The sequence below is a fragment of the Semicossyphus pulcher genome, unplaced genomic scaffold, assembly GCF_022749685.1.
Source record: "Semicossyphus pulcher isolate SPU_LCO1_2020_fin unplaced genomic scaffold, fSemPul1.0.p SCAF_15, whole genome shotgun sequence".
In the NCBI taxonomy this organism is placed as follows: Eukaryota; Metazoa; Chordata; class Actinopteri; order Labriformes; family Labridae; genus Semicossyphus; species Semicossyphus pulcher.
The window spans coordinates 19,921,714-19,942,655 of NW_027211659.1; the positions used below are offsets into that span (position 1 = coordinate 19,921,714).

The following is a 20,942-nucleotide window of genomic DNA, read 5'->3' on the forward strand; positions in this document are numbered from 1 at the left end:
CTTTCTTGCAGGAGCGGTTTGCATTTGGAAAAACCAATGACTCGAAACACTCTTTTAATGCAGTCATCAAGATAACATCAGCCGAGGGCAGAAACAGTAATCCTGCATTGGTAAGGGCCTATACATTTCTTATTTCAGTGTAATAATAGTTTGTTTATTTATACGGCCTTTAGAGAGGACCATTGTACCACACCTGTTTTAAGGAAGGACGACCGACCAATGGACCCAGAAGGGTGACCGTCTAACGTACGATTGGTGCAAATAAACTCCTTATTCATCATGGGGTAAACAAACTTATGTAGAGTAATGTCTGATCCGCTGTCCAAGTTTGTATCATTTGTGGTTATGGTAACTTGGTGTGGGATAACGTTAACATTAACGTTAGATGCTACTGTGTCCTGGTAAGTTATCTTTAGCCTAGCCAAGTTACCAGGCTCCGTTGTTTAGGGTTACTGTTGCGGACAAAGTTAGCATTAATTTATGGGCTCTCTGGGTAAATAAAGGATACGAACAGATGTGTTTAGGTTGATTTAACTAACGTTGTGGTGCTGCGGAAAGGTTACATTGTTAAGTAAACTGGGTAGTCGTATTACCAAAGTCCGTGTTTATAGCTTTTGTATTGATGGTCAGCTGCCGTTAGACACGAGCAGTAACGTTAGCTTATAAACGTTAGTGAATACCAGACGGTGAAGCTGTCTCATGTTATGGGTGATATTTCGTTGGGGTCGTCGGGGGTTGTTGTTAAGCTATTAAAGTTGCTTGATGAGGTAGTTTTTCCAAATTAGCTCTTGTAATTGATATTTACGTTAAGAATTAGTCAGACGAGGTTCTGCTGAAAAGTCCCCCCCCCCCCGAGGTGATGACACACCCAAACTGGCTCATGGTTTCCTCAGCGCACGTTAGTGTGATCTTAACTGTTACAATAGTGGAAGTTTTTAATGATGCTCTTAATGGCTACTCTACTTCAATCTGGCTGGAGTCACGCTACCCTCAATTTCCATCACCCTTCTTCAGTACTATCACAAGTATTTTTGTCGTCATTTCGTTAAGTTTGTTCGTTAAGTAGACATAGACATAGGCATAGACATAAGGATGCCACGATTTGGCAATTTTCCCACTGGATATAACCCCGTTGGCAATAAACATGTGAAGACACTGGTGTTTGACAAAACATATTTTTTTAAACCAAATTTTGTGTATTCGCCTTAAGTGATAGGACAGCTGAGAGACAACTCTAAGAAAGTACAGCATTCATTAAAAAATGTGTTGAATAAATTATGTATAGCGCAACACATTATGTATTTATATGTTCATAACAGGCTTAAAAAAGTGAAAAGACGGTGGGGTTGTATGTATGTATGTATGTATGTATGTATGTATGTATGGGGATGTAGTCCTTGTATGCCCCAACACCTTGTATTCAGCAGTATCTTTCCTAGGTGTTGGTTAATTCGTGGGTACTACCACTATGCAAACAGTTTGTGATGCCAATGTGCCGTAATGTGCCTTTTTAGTGGCCACACTTGCAGCCCATATAGAGCCTACAGTGTTGGGTTGAGCGAGACACATGCAGTACAAAACAGTTAGCTTAAAAAAGTTTCTTTCATGGGTCGGTTGCTGGGGCTTGATTCACAATATGCTCTCAAAGTTTAACCATCCTTAACTGGGCCTATCCATAACCATAGACAGTTTGCTGTTGACAGATTTCACAGCACTGAGATGTTATCAATTTGGCCTCTCGCAACTCTCATTGGGGTATTCTTCATCACAAACTTAATCAAATAAAATTAATAATAACTTATTCAAAATCAAATTATAATCTCTTATTTCCCCCAGAGATGCAGTGCAATTGGAAATACTTATCACTGGGCAGTGCAGCTGCAGTATATCAAAATGACATGATTACTCTTGTATTGTCTTGTATAATGAGGTTTTTTAAGATTCAATATTGAAACCTCTGTTGTGCTGGTCCTCTCAACGATGGACTGATTTTTTTTTGTTTAAGTAAAAGTGAAACTGAATCCTCAAAAGTCAGTGAAAAGCACCACTAGTCCCCAGCTCTTTTGAAATATCATTATTGTGTAGTGTAAAAAATTACTAGATCTAGGGCTGGGCGATATGTCCAAAATCACAATATAGGAGTTTTCATATCTCAAAAACGATATATATCACGATATATCATGTTTTCTGGTAATTCAACAAATTATTGGTCTATATGAACCCACATGGTAAAGCATATTTTGGATAATCCTGAGTGAATCCTGTGTGAGTCCTTTTCTGCACATTGTGTTACCACCCTGTCCATGTAAATAAACAGCACCTCCCTCTATGGTTCGCTGCAGGTTCACTCCCACGAGCAAGGATTAGAACGTAAAGCATTGTCATTATGTAAAAGTTGCTGTAAAGCAGTTCAGCTGCTGGTTTTGTGACATCACGATATAGATGATATAGATAAACACATATGATAGACATTTTCATATAGTTTTGAAGATATATATCGTCATATTGTGCAGCCCCAACTAGATCAGTGATAAGTTGCAAGGTCTCCACTATTCCAAGCCTGCAATCTCGTTTTGCATGTCCCACTCAGCAGAAGTCAGTGAATATCACAGTAACAAGCCTGGAATGAGACATGGTCAACCTCTCTGCTGAGTCCAGGTCAATCAGTGTGTTTTAAGGGGAACCAATTCAGGAATTGTTAGGCAGCCTTAGGGCTTCTCCAGCATACTCCAGGTATTAAGAATATAATGAAGATCATCCAAGTGTTTCTTGCTTTCTTCCCCACCATAGAACATAATTACTTATTTAAGAAAATACCAGTGAACTTTGGAATAATTAAATAGATCAGTGCCTTAATTGGCATAGAGACAATACAGTACTAAGTCTGGACCACATTGGAGGAGAAAATGCTTCCCCACTTTCCTAAGACTTTTAATGGAAAGCAGAAAAATGCTCAGAAGCATCTGTGTGGTAGGATGCACCACCAACAGGTTAAAGAACCAAAAAATATGCCTTTAAGCATTCAAACAGAAAAACTGAGCCCTTAAGAAGACAAAAGTGCATACAATTTAACAATGAACACTATCATAATGCTTTGACATCCATACATTTTTTAAAACTTAAAAAAAACCTGAGATAGTTTATCCCTCTGGTGGGTGTACTTTCAGAATATGACATGTTGCATTCTTTCTTTATTATTAAACATTGGGAACATTGTATTGTCTCTTAATGCAAACAACAACACAGCTGGATTGTTAAGAATTCTGTTAAAGATGCTGTTTACCGCATAGTTCTAGGCTCATAGCTAGCATATGACATCAGAGTAGTCTTGTGAATGAGACTGAACCGGCCCTGCATTCCTCTTTCCTCTGCTGGGACTGTCTGGATGTTTTTCCCTGTTGTGTGTCCCTCCAACAATGTTCTTCTTTGCTTGAATGCTTTTCTCAATGCTAAACCCTCTGGTTCCTTCCTATTACTGCAAAAATTAATATGACAACCGTTTTCTGTAAGACTTAATTTTCCTCATGTTAGACATAATCTTGTTGGCTCATATCAAAGAGCTCCCTCTTGGTTTCTGATAAGTTTTTATTTTCTGATGAGGTTCACTGGTTTTTGGTGCATAATGGCATCAGAGTCAGAAACCATCTGCTAATGATGTTGGCAGTGGAAGTGGGGGGAAAGCTCGGAAAGATCAGTGTAAGGCTTTTTTTATTAGACTTGGAAAGTGAGTGATTATGTGCGGGAGATAGTGATGTATATAAATGCATACCAAGCCACCATCAATTGACTGTTTCTGTCAGCAGATAGGACTTGAGGTTAATATACTTTGTGCAATTGTCGGTTAATTTCTTAATGAACTAGGGATTCGCAGTTAAAGCAAAAAAGCTATAAAATGTTCCTTTTTTCAGTTCAGCTCAGCATCACACTTCATTAATAACAGCAGCCATCATAAGTCTTACATTTTACCTGTGAGATGTTTTAATGTCTTTCTCAAACATCAGATTTCCACACAGAGAAAGTTTGCATCCTGCTCAAAATTTAGCTGTATAATCCCAGCACACCATGGTGGCTGTTTCCTGCTGGGCTGCTGACAGCGCTGTCAGGCTAAGAGTCAATCACAGTGGATGGCAGCAGAACAGGCTTTTATAACATTACCTACATTCTGACTTCAGTGACAGTTATTTGCTCCTAGATCATGCTGCCCTGCCTCGCTTTGACCATCATCACTCTGCCCTCAGTTTCTCTGCCGCCATCACAGTTTGTTTTTAGACTGTTTGGAACTTTTACCTCCTGCAATGCGCTGTGTACAATAATGCATGTAACTTACTATTAGGACAACAACCAAAGTTAAAATATTGTCCACATAATCAAAAGACAAAGCCCACAAATGCCAAACTTGAGGCTTTAAATGGCCATCAATAAATCAACAAGCAACATCAGTTGAAATAGGGTTACTTATAGAATAGGTAAAATTTAAACCTGTTTTCGTTTGGTGAAAGTTTCACAAATTTAACAATGTGCACTGCATTATATAGTTTTCTGGGAATTACCATCTTCTTCGAAAGATATATGAATCAGATAATTTAGCTCAGATCTAAGTTGTATAATGGTTTAAATTTCCTGCATGAAAGGAATATTTCTGTAGCATTGGTTAACAGTTATAACTTTAGCCTATAATGTAAATATAACAATTAATAAACTACAATTCACTCTGGGAGGGAAAACACCATTACATAAAAAAATTGTAAATTAAAGCTCCTGTGAGGATTTTTTCGCTAGTTATGAAACAGACTGAAATTAATTCTGATGACTCTATATAACCTACCAGACCGGCAGTGACAAGATTGATTATTTCAATCCAGGTATTTTAAATGTCTGAAACTGCATGTGGGGGGTATGTGTCAGACGAAGCTATTAACAGCATGCTACCTTTGTTTACATTTTCCAGGGCAAAAATTGAGTGATACAAATGACTGTTAAAGAAAGCAGGATGAGATTCTTTGTTACAAAACATCACTTAAGCATGTACAGGACAAACTCAGCAAAGAGATAAAAGGTACGGCTTTGTCCACAGGGGGCGCCAAAATCAACACAAACTGAAGGTTCCTCACAGGAGCTTTAACAATAAGTGACAGATTTTTCTGTAGTGCTGCCATGGCTCACTACTTCCCAATTGTAAACCATAGGTCCCTGCAATGGTGTATGAGTATGTAAATAAGCTTGTTGTAATTCACGTCATGCAAATGGAAAAAAAAAAAGCAAGTTGGAGCTAAGTAGTGGGGAGTTACTCAGCAAGAAATGTATTAGTGGAGTCATGCTGAGATTTGAACTCGTTATATCAACCCTGAATGGAAAGAGAAAAACATGAGTGTTTGGATATAGGCTAAACCCCAAAATGCATCACTATGGCATTATGTAATCGTGTACTAGCCCGATATGTGTAGTACCACAACGTGGTGTGATGTTTGGCCCAAGTCACTGTGACAGAACAAGACTGTACTATATTTTCACCTTGATAATACTGTAGTTTCCATAGGGATAAAAAAAAAGCTTTGAATATAAATGTATGAAAAAGCAGCTAGCTTTATGGGGTCGAAGTGGGAAGGATTGTACCACTGAGAGGATTTAGTTTCCTGCTGCCCAGCTTCATCAAAGGCTCCTCTGTACACTACCCCAGCTAAGAGTTGTTAGTATGCACTGTGGGGTGCTTCTTGAAAATGTCTTTCTTCCTGTAGTATACCATCTTTTTAAGTAAACCAAATCTTTTCTGGATCTCCACTGGTAGTAAACTTTACAGCTGCTTCTTTTTGACTGAAGGCATTCCTGGATGCCCGAGCTGTGATTTGAAGTTAAATCGTGCATTGTTGTTTGCTCTGTGATAAACCACAGAATCTGGAATTTAATTTGTTGTGTGTTACAGACAACCCATTCTTACACACACACCTCCTGACTAAGATGACTCATTAAGGTTATGTTGTTTTCTCCACAGTGAGCTTTGATTAAGACTAGCTTAGTATGTTGCTAAAGCTAATGGGTCACTTCCCTCTTTACTCTAGTTGGAGTACGAATAAAGTCTAGGAAAATTGATGACACCATAGACTGTATAAAAGATGTGGGTGTGGTCTGAATACTGAAACCTATAAGGAAAAGACTTAAAATCGCATTCTTTAAAGTAGCCAGCAGGGGATGACTCCACTGGTTTCAAAAAGAACTCAAATTGTAAAAAAAGAAAAAAAAAAGATGGCAACAACCAGCTTTTACACAGTCCGTAGATATAACACTAAAAGAGTTGTGTTCTTTAGGTGTTGCCTAAGTCAGGGAGTTGTCTATTGTTGGCAACAGAACTGTCCAGATGGATCTGAAGATTCTGTAGTCTACGTGTGAATGAAATGGGAAAATGGAGGGATAAATAATGTGCGAGTAAGATTAATGTCACAAAATGTTTTTGTTCACCACAATCCTCTTCCCTTAAATAACCTCACACCCTTTAACCTCTGTTGGATATTCACCAAGCATGATTGCAACACCAGTGTTTCTATTGATCCACACCCACTCGAAGTCGACTCGGATTGTTTTCGTTGAGTCAGTTGACCAGAACTGATGATGAGAGAAACAGCCATATTGAACTAATCTCCTTCTCAGATCCTTGGAATTTGGAGGGCTGTTAGCTGGCCAGAAAAAGCCTCTGCTTTTTCCATCAGATGGGAAGAAGAAATCCCCTAGTCCCTGTGACCTCTGGTATGCAAAGAGAAAGATCCATCAAGTTCTCTGCAACCACGGCTCAGATATCTTGTATTCACTCATATTCACTTATTCTTCTTCTCTCAGAATGGAATGTAGGCATTTATTATTTGCAGTTTGTGTCCTAGTCCCCCAAGGCAATATGGCAAATTTGAAGTTATTAGAGTTGAAACTTGTAAAGTCTATTGAAATTCCTGTTTTTCAGGTTGTTCACATATGCAAAAAAAATTTTTTTTATATTTATTATCCAAGAGGCGTTGTTGTTAAGTGCTTTGGGTAGTAGATGTCAATTTCAGGTCAATCGTTGTCTTTGAAGTATTTGCTTTTTATTTACAGGTTTGTTAGAAATGTCATGTCTCTTGCTTACTACATTTTAAAGCAAATAGAGTGAGGGCATTAAAATATATATAATAATATAATACGTACCCACATGGATCTCTGTTTCCCAGTGTTTAATGTATTTGGGAACAGCCTCTCCCCCGTCATCAAAGCCAGAGCTAGTGCCCTCCGCCTGTCCATTTCCATGCAGACATAACTAATCTATTGAACACATAGTTAAGTATTTTAGCTAGCCAAAATAATTGGGAACAGATGTATCAGTTTACAAAATAAAAGTTAAGGTTAATGACAGCTAATGGTTCAGTGGTTGCCTTAACAGCAGTAATAAAAAATAAAGTTGCTCTTTTTTAGCACTAGGCTTCAACAGAAAAGGCAGTGCGGTGCGCCCCACATTTTACAGCTTGCAAAATGGGCTCTGTCTGATCGGCACCTAATACAGCCCAGCACAGATCAATATCACTCTTTAGATTTTGGTTGTCCCAAGAGCATTTGCACCAAATATGTAAAATCTTCGACCAGATTGTGATGTAGCCTACAAGTTTTTGGCATTGGCACCCCCTGGCAGTGGGGTTTAAAATACTTTGGCATGCATATTACCAGCACATACTAAATATGGCCACAAAGACGTATGACAATAGACTTGTAATAATAATGCTCCTCAGTCCTATAATGCTGTATCAAATATGATACACAGCTTTTGCATGCATCACTACTTAATGCTAAGACCATCCAGGCAAAGTACTTTGTTTTTCATTGAGTCCCTTATGTGTGAAGTTAAATAAGTTCATAAATGAAAAAGTAACTTGTATGCATGTGTCCTGAGATTGGTATTGGTCATTTCATTAGGTGTGTGTGTGTGTGTGTGTGTGTGTGTGTGTGTGTATCCCTCACATGAGAACTTTCACTGGCCTACTTACTGATAACAAAGACAGGAAGAGCACAGGTCAGGCTCCACTTCCTGGTCACTTGGAGAGGAACCATGATGCCACATCCTTAGCAACGACAGCTGTCACATACTGAAGTGCCAGGCATACTGATGTGTAGGTAATTTTAATGCAAACCACATGTTCCTCTCTGCTTTTAGACAATGCAAGGAAGCGTAACATAAAATGCTCACGTGCTCTGTTGGACATGTAGAAACCATGTAAGGTTAAATCTAGTTTCACTCTGGGAGTTTGCAATGTACTATGGAAATCTTACAGGGAGTTTGTCGGGATTTATTGGCCTTTGTGTCGATGTGACATTTTTTTCTCCACAATTTTTCCTGCCATCAGCAGGATTTTTTTCTCCTGAGCCATGTCTGGTTTATTCTCAGTGCCTACTCATCTCACTTTGAGCTGAATTATAATGTTTACTGTTAGGGAGGAGTAGTTTATGAATAATGTCATGAATCAACTCCATGCTCCCATTAGTGTAACATCCTTAGTGGAGGAGGAAAAGTTTTTGTTACTAAAGACAGAGATAAAATAACCGTGGTAAAGAAGGTAATGGAAAGAAATGCTTGGCACCACTGATATGAAATCATTAGTAGTTGTAATAATAGCTTTGTTCTTTTTTTTTAAAATTTATATTTTATTGACATTTTGCATCAAACATCTCCATTGTATATATTTGACATTGAGTGTACTCATCCTCCCTATATTCTCATCATGAGTCTCAAAACCATTGTTCCAGAGGTACACATACCGACAAAATGACATAACATACAAAACTAATAGAAAAGTATGTACAGTTAGGGAGTAATCATTTCTTTACAATATAACTAATAAGCAGTGAAAATAAAATCAGGCTTATGGGAAGTTACAAAATTAACCCATCTTTTCCAGTGTGCAGTGAATTGCTCTAACTTTTGATTAATAAAAGCCGTAGTCCTTTCCATACTGTAAATGTTCATTGTAATGTCCATCCATCCGTTTAGAGTTGGGCTCTCCTGTGACAACCATTTCTTAGTTAATGTCTTTTTAGCTGCAACCAGCAAAATGTTCATTAAATATTTGTCTCCTTTTGACCAATTCTGAGGTATAATCCCAAAATATAACATCTTTATCTCCAGAGGCATAACATGTTCAAAAATATCTTGCAAGGCATTGTGTATCCCTCTCCAATATTCTTTAATAATAGGGCAATCCCACAGAACATGGTAGTGGTTTGATTACCACAGTTCCTCCAACATGTGGGGATATTTCCATCATAGTGGGATTTCTGTGAAGGTGTTATAAAATATCTTATCAGGCTTTTCCAACTATATTCCCTCCATATTTGCGAACTGGTACACTTCCAGTTGTATTCCCACATTTTTGTCCATTCTTCCTCAGATATTTTAATCCCCCCTTCCTTCTCCCATTTTTTTTTAATGTATGTAGTAGAGTGTGTTTTAAGATCTAACAAACTCTTATATATATATGTGAGATAATTTTACCCTTGTTATCTGAATTGTATGCTTTTCTAAACACTTCTATAAAACTTATATTTGCTTCTGTCACATTTTTCATTTCCATAATGACATAATGACGCATCTGCAAATATCGATAAAAATCTTGTTTTTCCAGGAGGTGTTTCTCTTTAAGTGTTTCAAAACTGAGCATTGCTCTTCCTTTCATTACCTTGAACAGAGCTGTTATTCCTTTTTGTGTCCAATCCTTAAATCTAGAGTCTAATTTATTAGGAGCTAAGTCTGAATCGAGGCACACCATTTCAGAGCTACCATGTCACCTTTTATTTTATATTCTTTTATAATCATTTTACATATTTTAAGAGTACTTTTAAGCCACGGGTTATCAATAATATTTATGTAGTTCTGTAGGTTGTTGTCAGCTAAAATTGCTTGTATGGGAATAGGGCTTGTTTTTTCTTCCATAATTTTCCATTGGGCATTATATGATGGGTTACACCAGCATACAATTGCCCTGGTCTGTGCTGCAAAATAGTAATCTCTAAGAGAAGGTAGACCCCATCCTCCTTTTTCTTTGCTGAGTTGCAAGGTTTTGAGGCGAACCCTTGGTCTTTTGCTCTGCCATATATATCTGGATATCATTTTTTCCCATTCTTTGAATTGGCTTTGACTGATCTCTATTGGCAGGGTCTGAAATACGTATAATAATCTAGGTAATACACACATTTTGATAGATTCAATTCTCGAGTGGAGGCTAAGGAAAGGAATCAGATTCCATCTTGTTATATCCTCTTTAATTCTTTTATGTATAGGCTGATAGTTGTATTCTGATAGTTTAGTGAGGTCCTTTGGTATGGTTATGCCCAAATACTTGATGGACGTTGTTTGCCATACTAGTGGATATTTATTTTTTATTTCTTCTGGTGGGATGTAATTGTATGAAAGTAATTCCTTTTTTTACCTATGTTAACCTTGTATCCCGATAATTGACCAAATTGTTTAAGTGATTCCATCAGTTTGGGTAAAGAGATTGTCGGTTGCTCTAAATACACTAAAATATCATCTGCATAGCAGGCTAATTTATATTCTGTCTCCTTGATAGAGATTCCTTTAATATCTTTCTCCTGTCTAATGTATTGAGCTAATGGTTCTAGGTATAGTGCAGAAAGTAAAGGTGACCATGCACAACCTTGTCTGGAGCCTCTTTCTAGAGTGAAGCTTTTTGATAAATATCCATTGACCTTAACTCTAGCAGTAGGATTATCATACAGCGACTGAATACTTTTAATAATTGTTTGGTGAAAACCCAACCTATGTAAAACTCTATAAAGAAAATCCCAGTTAACTGAATCAAATGCTTTTTCAGCATCTATACTAATTATTGTGGCCTTAATCTTATTTTTTTGTATGTGGTCTATAATATGTAAGGTCTTTCTTATATTATCCTGTGTTTGGCGTTGTTGTATAAAACCTGTCTGGTCATTATGTATCAATGTTGGCAGAAATTTCTCTAGCCGTTTGGCCATAATCGAGGTAAATAATCTGTAATCCACATTAAGAACAGAAATCGGTCGATATGATCCACATTCTAGTTTGTCCTTACCTTCTTTTGGTACAGCTGATATTATCACCTCTTTCCAGCTGGGCGGCGTTTGCGCCTTTTTAAAAGCCCAGTTCACTGTTGGTAGTAAGATAGGTATCAATTCACTTTTAAATTCCTTGTACCACTCGGCTGTATAGCCGTCTGATCCTGGTGATTTATTAGGTTTAAGCCTGTTGATGGCAATTTTTAATTCCTCTTCAGTTATTTCTGCAGTCATTATTCCATTTTGTTCCTCATTCAGTGTAGGTAACTCCAAAGAATTTAAAAAAGCATCAATTTGTCCTATACTTCCCCCCAGAACTTTAGAGTATAATGTTTTGTAAAACCCTTCAAAGGATTCCTGAATCTCATTGAAGTTATTTTTTATCACTTTTGTTCTCGAATCCCTAATTTTATAAATAGTGTTTTCTGCCAGTTTTTTTTTCAATTTCCAGGCTAATATTTTCATTGATTTAGATCCACTTTCATAGTGTCTCTGTTTCAAAAACATCAGTTTTTTTCTTATCTCCTGTGCCGCTAAGTCGTTAATTTCATTCCTAATGCTTTTAATCTCCTCTAATATATTTTGCTCCGGGCTCAGTTTGTGCTTTTTTTCTAGTTCACTTAGTTTGATCTGCAATTCTTCACTTTTTTTGTTTCTTATTTTTTTCTTATAAGAAGACAATGATATAATCTTCCCTCTTAATACAGCTTTAAAGGCGTCCCACAAGGTGGGAGGCGAGATCTCGCCATTGTCATTGAATTCTAGGTAGAGGCTGATTTCTTTTTTAATTTGTTCTCTAAAGTGAGAATCACTGAGTAGACTTGAATTTAATTTCCATGTAGTGTTTTTTGGTTGTAGGTCAAGGTCAACAGATAAATATATAGGTGCGTGGTCACTTAAGTCTATTGTCCCGATTCTGCAGTCCTTTATTATGTCCTTATCTCTCCCAAATATTAAAAAGTAGTCTATTCTTGTGTATAGGGAGTGTGGGGCAGAGTAATGTGTATAATCTCTTCTGTTAGGAAAAATGTGTCTCCATATATCTATTAGACCAATATCGTCAAAGATAAAATTTATCTTCTTATATAGAGACTTTTTCTCAGGAGTTTTTCTATTAGAACAATCTAACTCAGGTTGAAGGTGTATATTTAGGTCTCCCCCACAGATCAAAGGGCCCTCTGTTTCTGTTACCATAATATTTGTAATTTTCTGGAAGAAGCTAACATCACTTCCTGGGGGTGCATAAAGGTTTAATAGAGTAATGGATTTACCATCTATCTTCCGTCTTACTAAAATGAATCTACCCTCTCTATCTCCTATTTCAGATACCTTTTCAAAGTTTAGCCTGCTAGAGATGAGAATGGCAACTCCTCTTCTGTGTCCGGATTTGTATGATGAAAAATACAAATTAGTGAAGCCCATTCTCTTAAGTTTTCTGTGTTCATTATCGTCTAGATGAGTTTCTTGTAGATACACAATATGGGCTTGTTCTTTCTTTAGTTTAGATAGAATTTTACTGCGTTTGATTGGATTTAATAGCCCATTGACATTATATGACATGAATTTCACTTTGCCGCAAGCCATATGTAATAGTTATATTTGTGTAGCACTGATATTAACAAAATAGCATTTAACAGATTTACTCCCTGAACAAACCAGAACAAAGGAACCAATAGCCATAACAAGAAAAAAAAACGGTGCAGTTCCAAGGCTGGGGTCTCTTGCAGGTGACCCTGAACAAAGCTAGAGGAAACGTCTAGCTGTGGGGGAAAGCCTCTTCTACCGATGTGTTGAGGGCCCCCACTGCAGCATCCAACAAAACAAAAAAGGTCTCTTTCCATATACTTACAGATTATTTAGTATTTCTCCCACGTTTATATTCTTATTTTAATTGGGAAATAGGATAATTGAAGAAAATAAAATAGAAAAAGGTGCAGTTTACCTTTACCTGTGCATTTTTAGAAGGTTGTATAAGACGTTGTCTCTATCAAAGTCTGTTCAGCTTCAGAGATAGTCAGATCTTATGGGTTCTCTCCTGCAGGGGATGAGGCTTCTCTCCTGAAGGCACGCAGTTTCTCCCTGATATCCTTCTCTCTCTCCTCTCCCGTGCCTCGCTGTTTCAATCCACCCACCGTTTCCCATGCAGTGCGGGACAGCTGTTCAGCCAGGCTCTCCCTCGGTGTGATGGCGGTGACGGACAGACCTCTGTCCCTCATGTCTTTAGTTGCTTCCCCCGCTGACTGATATAACTTCGTCCCGTCTTCATAGAACACTCGCAGTTTGGCAGGAAACGGGGTCTGGAAGCGAATGTTTTTCTGCTTTAATACTCGCTTCGCCTCAGAGTATTCTTTGCGCTTTTGCAGAATTACTGGAGGATAATCCTGATCGAAATATATCTGTTTCCCATTCAAAAGCACTTTCTTTTTCCCCCAGGCCTTGCGCAAAATCTCCTCTTTAGTTGTGTAGCGGAGAAACTTAATTATGATCGATCGTGGCTTACTTTCGTCTTCTTTGACGGGTCTCTGTGCGAGCGCCCGGTGAGCCCTTTCGATGCCAAGTTCCGTAGCGGGGGGGATTCCTAGAGTCTCTCGTAGTAACTTATCCATAAATTCCACCATGGATGACCCCTCCGCTCCCTCGGGAACATTGTATATCCTTAAATTCTCCCGTCGAGATCTTCCTTCTTGGTCGAGCAGTTTAATCTCTTGTTGATTCATCACTCTTAGCATCTTGCTAACCACAAGTTCGACGTTTTGAACGCGGTCTTCTACATTTTCAATTCGCATCTCCGCCTCTGTTATTTGAAGGCTGACGTTTGTGAGCTCAGATTTTATTTCGTTCAGTTGCTGCTTATTGTCTTTGCGAAAGTCCCGTATCTCCTCCAAAACTTTAGCCAAGCTAGCCGCATGAGATTCAGAGTTAGCTAACTCTCCATCTACCTGTGCAGGAGAGCTGTCCTTCGCATTTTCATCGTTTCCAGGCTCTGCAGCAGCGTTTTTCTTTTGTGCATCCTTTTTTCCCATCTTCGCCCCGTTAACTATTTTTAGTTTAGACGAAAATTGAGTTATTTGACACTTTGACGGGGCGAAATAACAGTTTTATCGGGGGAGACGTTAGTTTAGGCTGCCATTCGCTGTGATGACGTCACCGGAACCAGCTTTGTTCTTTTTTTAAGCATTTAAAAAATATATATATATCAAGTGCTGTACACGTAGAGGAGTGCAAAGCCATGGAGTTGTTTAGCAATGTAACATTGCAGGAGTAATTTCACTTATGGATGTAAAAAATGTATTAAAGCAAACTGAAAATGTCACCTTTAGTTTTTAGCCATGAAGTTTAAACAATATTGAGTTATATGACAGACTGTCATGATAGTAAGTCAAAGGTACGTCATTACACTACTTGCTCTTCTGCTTTATGACCCATATTGACTTTAGCTTTTTTATATAATCTGCTGTTGACATTATCTTCCGATTCTGAACGTTGTGTTTGACTGTTCATAGTTGGTTTTGAGATGAGTAAATGGCTGAGTGTTGAGTTACAGGTTATTTACTATTGACCCATCCAGCAGGATTGCCAAGAGTGGAGCCCATGTAAGAACAGTGAGCCAACACCTAAAAATCTGAGTGCAAGATTTGCCAAAGGGTTACTTAATGAAAGCCAAATGCCAATATTAATCAGAGACAATATATTGAAAAAGAATATGTGCTGCTGCTCTCGACCAGTAGAATATAAGACAAACATAGATGTTTTGCAAAATATAAGTTGTTATACCCAAATACACAATGTTGATCTGCCCATAGTCACATGTTTGATTAGAGTCCCAGCCAGATACATACAGCTACCAATAAGCTGTTATAGCAGTCATAGTGCCACCTAAAGACAAAAGGATGTCAGCCTTGTGTTACATTATACCATTAACATAATTTATATTGTGTACTGCACACTAGATATAGCGTCATACAAAGCTTTCAAGCTCTTTTTATAGATCAGTATTCTGTCTAGTCAAAGATTTTATAGCCAAAATAGCACATGTAATCTGTCATCCTCCCAATAGATGGCAACTAATGGCAGATGAATGACTTGTTTTGACTTGTTGTCTGATCTGCTGCTGACATCCAATCATTTCCTGTCTAGGCTGTGCAAGCTGAGGCAAGGCAGACATTTACACTGTAGTCAGTTTGCACTCTGTTTGAAGTTGTCTGACGGTGAAATAAGATACAGAAGTCAAGTGAAAGCAATTAACTCTTAAGTTTTCACCTTCTATGGGTAAAGTCCACATAGTGCAGATAGATGGCCAGAGATCCTCCCTCTCTTTTATGGAGGTTAGCACATGATGCCCTTTTCAAATGCATTCCTAAATGCAGTCTTGCAGTGGAGAACGTTATCTTCATTACTACTAATCAGCTTCAATGACATTTTGATGGTGTACTTAAAAAAATCTTGGATTCACGAGTATGCAATTTGGCACTTTAATGTGAAGGGTGGGGGTTAGGATTCAAGATTTGTTGGAGCAGAGCCTAGCCTCTTGGCCCAGCAAGTTCCGTTCATAGCGGAAAGCTGTTAAGTAACAACTGCCATCTGTCACTGCACTTGTCCACACACTTATTTTTCTATCTATATTGAGGTTATTTACGGTTGATGCTAATTGTGCTCTACTTTTGTCATTCGCAGGTTCTGTTAAACATTCTCTGGGTGCAGAGAAGTGTATGCGTGGGTTTGTGTGCATGAATGTGTGTGTGTAAGTGACACAAAGAAGAATCAAGTGATGGCTACCAGTAAAAGTAAAAATCAGAGCTCTCTGGCACTGCACAAGGTGATAATGGTGGGAAGTGGAGGCGTGGGGAAGTCAGCCCTCACACTGCAGTTCATGTATGATGAGGTGAGTCAAAACATCCCTATAAATGACATAAAACTGCTATTGATTCAAGATGACCAGATAGCAGATAGACAAGTAGTTTTAACAGTAAGCATGGGTTACTGTCACCTCTTCATCTAAGCTGTTTTACTTATTGTGTGGTACAAGTCAGCAGGATTCTTTAATAAAGGGCTGTCAACTGTTTGTTCGATTCTCTGTTGTCAGTTACATGGCTCAGATATGCTTCCATTTTAACCAATGTATCTGCCTCCACATAGCTGCTCATGCTATACTTATGCTTTATGCATGTAAATACAACTTGTTTAATGTTTCAAAATCTCCAAACAAGTGTATCTTTTCATCCCCAGTTTGTGGAGGACTACGAGCCCACCAAGGCAGACAGCTACAGAAAGAAGGTGGTTCTGGATGGGGAGGAGGTCCAGATAGATATTCTGGACACAGCAGGACAGGAGGACTATGCTGCCATCAGGGACAACTACTTCCGTAGTGGCGAGGGCTTCCTGCTGGTCTTCTCTATCACAGAGCACGAGTCCTTTACTGCCACTGTGGAGTTCAGGTATTCCTGTTTACATCTGTGTATTTGTGTGTGTGAGCTCCTATGTTTATTGTCAATAACATGTTGACTATTGCTGGTATGAGACAGCATATCGCTACCCTTAGTATAATCTTTATTTTCAGATTTGACTTAAGAATGTGGACTCTGTACACGCAGGACTGAATTTTGGTATGTAATTGTTCTGGTTTGCGTATGTAGTATGTTTGTAGTAGTACTGACTGATCGTGTGTAAGTTCAGCCAACAATCCATTCTAGATTTTTAAAAATTCAACTTAAGCGACAAAGCTGCTTGATGCTATTTTGCAAACGCCAATCAATGTTTAGATTTCCCGACTTCCTCAAATGCATCAGAAATGTTTCCGACCTCCATTCAACAAACAAGCATTTTCAAAAGTGGTTTTCTTCTCCTCTCAAGGTCAGACCTGACAAAACTTACATTTTACTTCTTCATCATGATCTTATGATTTAAAAAAAGGTCATTTATTTGTAAATAATGGTCTTACATTTTCCGAAACCTTTTTCAGGTTCATACCACTTGAGTAACTTACTATGACGCCATTTATTTTGACATATCTGGGGTCCGTTTCACAAAGCACGTTCAACAAACTCTGAGTCTAACCCTGAAACTCTGAGTTGATCTACTCTGAAATAGGAAACTCTGAGTTTTCGGTTCCAGAACAGCTGATCAGAGTTCAATCAACTCTGAGTAGGTTCAGCCGGAGTTAGGTGCGTTCACGCTGACTATAAAAAGCCAGCATTAATGGAGCCCCGATAGCATGACTCACCATGGCAACGGTACACAAAAAGAGGTCCTCCTATGTCACACCAGTGGAGCTCGAAATCCTCATGCGGCCGTTCAGCCAATACGAGCATGTTTTTAGAAAAATAAAGTAACACGGCTGCAGCTGCAAAAGAGAGAGAAGCAGTGTGGGAAGAAACTGCTGCTCGAGTAAATGCGCAAGTTTGAACTGGTCTATTTATTTAATACTTAATCACGACCGGAAGCTAAAATTTATATTAATTTAGGAGCAATCCAGCGGGAGAAAAACGTACATGGAAGCAGTTAAAAATAAAATACTAGAACATCATTCAAAGGTACGGCTCAGGCAGAACAGGCTCATGGCTGAACCTCACTTCAGTCAGATTTTAAATATTAAACAGATTAAATATCATTCAGTTGCTGTTTTAATGTGCATTAGCTTTATCCCTAACATGATGCTGACTTCACATACATTATAATTTATGTTGATTAAACTGAATTGTGTTAGTTAAAAAAATAATAATAATAATCCAATAATTTACGGCGTCTTATTTGAGTGCTCTCGGCAGTGGTGGTGGAAAATCTAAAAATGATGACTTTGACACAGATTTGTCTTTTGATTTTTTTTATCATAATTATAAAAGATTTTTGCAAAAGGGTCAGAGCACCACAGAGACGCAACGTTTTTTTTTTTATTTGTCACCGCTCAAACACGCGTGAGATGGGCTGAATGAATGAGGAAGTCGAATGAGGGTTTTACAGCCTAGAGGGAGGAGACAGAGCGAAACTTTGAGTTTCCTGAAGAAAACCTGCTCGCGACCAGGTTAGGTTGACAGACTCAGTTACCATACTAACCAACTCAGAGTTAAAGTTACCTCTCTTTCTGAAACGGCAAACCCGAGGTTTCCCTCATTTCAAACTTAACAAACTCGGGGTTTTCACTAAACCCGCTTTCTGAAACGGACCCCTGGAGATTTTGATCTGAACACAGAGTCGCTTCTCATATTGCTAATTGGACTGTAAGCAATGCAGCGCACAGATAAGGAAGTCTTGGGTGGAAGTTGTTTATTACTAACCGCTGTCTACACCGGAAATACAGAGAATGGCCATCGTTCCCAGAGGTGTATATCGTCGTCAAACAAGTTGGTTCAGAGATTGTCCTAAGCATAATCGGACAACTGAAGCTCAAATGCTTACATTTTATAATCAAAAGCCACTACAGTAAAAATATCAAACATACACAATCTATGCTGTGTTGACAGGGAGCAGATCTTGCGGGTGAAGGCAGAAGAGGATAAGATCCCTCTCCTGCTGGTAGGGAACAAGTCAGACTTGGAGGAGCGGAGGCAGGTGTCTGTGGACGAGGCCCGGGGGAAGGCAGAAGAGTGGGGTGTCCAGTATGTAGAGACATCAGCCAAAACCAGAGCCAACGTAGACAAGGTATTCCCACACAAGCATCATACTTTACTATAAATTGATGCAATCAAAGATATTGTTTTTTTATTTTATCATTACTAAACCAGATTTGTGTTTTAGAATCTTATAAAGAGGCAGTTAATTGACTCCTTGTTTTATTCTCTCCAGGTATTCTTTGACCTGATGCGTGAAGTACGAGGAAAGAAAATGTCAGAAAACAAAGATAAAAACGGAAAAGGAAAGAACAAGAAGAATAAGAAGAGCTTCAAAGAAAGATGCTGTTTACTTTGAGCTTGTCAGAGAACTTAACATTTCATTACATTTTTAAGTTGTGAAACAGAACCGAGCGTCCATGCCATTGTAATTCAAATGAAATTTGATCTTTTTTAATAGCTGGTTTTAGTTTAGTGTTTAGTACAATTTCAACCACTATTTTGCCATTTTTAATTTTACACAAGATCTTTGTTGCTGTTTCATTGGAAGGTAACCACTGCTGTGACTGGGATGGCAGTGCTTTATTGGCTCACAGTAATCCAATGACTAACTGCCTCTGACACTATGCTGCTCAAGCCATTCTCCACTGTTTAACTCAGCGATTATACTGCCTTTGACTTTCAGCGTGTTTTACACAGGAACTGTTGAGTCTTTGTCAAATAAACAGTGCTCTTAATTTCTTTACCTGTTCTTATTCTTAACTTGCATATTTTCTAGTCTGTCAGTAAAGACCCCTTGAATCTTAAGTATGTTCATCAACTCACAAGGAACCCTAATTCTGCTGTCTGTCATATTTGTAATCATTAATGATGACACTTTATGCCTATTGACCATGTTGGCCTCATTCATCTCCCTGTGTCCAAGCTCTGATCTTTCTGACTTCAGAACACGTTTGGAATGACTGTTGGAACTGGGAGTTTCAAATGTTTTTAATTTGAGCCCTCAAGGCTGCTGGTTTTTTATTTTATGTTCATCCAAGGATTTGTAATTGGATTTTCTGACCATATAAGAATCAGTGCAATCAGTGCAATCAGAGGACTTGCTGCCCAACAGGGGTATTTGATTCCACTGTTATCAGGCCTTACATGATTACAGCAAATCAATCACAAGATGCTTTGCTATTTTTCAGGAGGACTGCAGCGAACTAAAATCTCGACTGTGAATCAGAAATAATCCATGTTTATGTTGAGGTCATTTATCAACTTCTCATGTAGATATTTTAACATTTGTTAAATATTTTGAATCTGTGAAGAGAAGGTTGTAATATGGTAACTACAGTTTTGTTGTTGGTTAATGAGCAGTGACTAGAAGGGGCGAATGTTTTTCTTAATGGTTTTCTGCCATGTTTACATGGCCTGGCCCTTCTCACCCTTCTCTCAGTGCAGATTACTTCGTGTTTTGAATAATTGTGCAGGTTTGGAGCCTGTACTGTGTTACAGGTGTTGACAATCCAGGAGGCTGCTTCGGTCCATGATAACATTATAATTAACAACATCTTAATATTATAAATTATGTTCTTTTTATTCCCTGGTCTCTTGAATAACATGCACTACATTGCCGACACCTAAGAGTGGACTTCATGCTTAAGGGGGTGACGGCAGAGGTTTTTAAACATTTTGTGCCAACAAAACCACAAAAATTCAAACTGTTTGTAGATGAACTATTTGTGTGTTAATTAAATGAGTATGTGAATTTATAAGAAAATCATACTACCTTTCTTTGTCTGCATGAGTGAAGCTTTGATGAGGGTGCCAACTGCTTACCTGTTTTGTAATCAAGTGCTATAGTGAACATGATGTTTCTACCACTGCCTAAATAATTCTTTGTACCATGTCCTCCCTTTATCCTTTACTTCCTACTGCTTTGAGTTAGTTTTCATCTCTCTGCAGCGGGTGTGTTCCTGAATAAATGTTTTTTTTTCTTTGTAAATACTGGACAATAATTTATTTTCTTTGATGTGTGTTATTAAGTCTATGAAATTCGGAATACATAGAATGAAATCAAAACAATATTGAGTGATGGATATAAAAAGGTAAGCTTGAATACATGGAATTATATTTTAAATTAAGTAATTTAAGTTTGAATATATGGAATTAATTAATGAAAATTAAATGTATGGAATTAAATGCATTATATATATAATATAAATTTGTATATGGAATGGACGTGTGCAAACATCACACCAACAGTTTTAACATATAGAATGAACAAGGCACGTGCACAGATAGGACCCAAGGGGGGCTTGAGCCCCTGCCCTTGGGCCCCCAGAGTCAAAAAGT

General features: G+C 38.2%; 1 protein-coding gene across 2 annotated transcripts; it reads left to right on the forward strand.

Moving 5' to 3' along the window:
* Positions 1-20,592, forward strand: ralba (v-ral simian leukemia viral oncogene homolog Ba (ras related)). 2 transcript variants are annotated; one of them, XM_069662811.1, is made up of 5 exons: positions 1-110; positions 15,733-15,940; positions 16,285-16,493; positions 18,516-18,693; positions 18,838-20,592. In XM_069662811.1, the coding sequence occupies exons 2-5, from the start codon at positions 15,827-15,829 to the stop codon at positions 18,958-18,960; spliced, it is 624 nt and encodes a 207-aa protein (XP_069518912.1). In that variant the 5' UTR covers positions 1-110; positions 15,733-15,826; the 3' UTR covers positions 18,961-20,592. The 2 variants fall into 2 exon arrangements, with proteins under 2 accessions (XP_069518912.1, XP_069518913.1); XM_069662812.1 differs by lacking the exon at positions 1-110 and adding an exon at positions 188-246.
* The last annotated feature ends 350 nt before the right edge of the window (positions 20,593-20,942 follow it).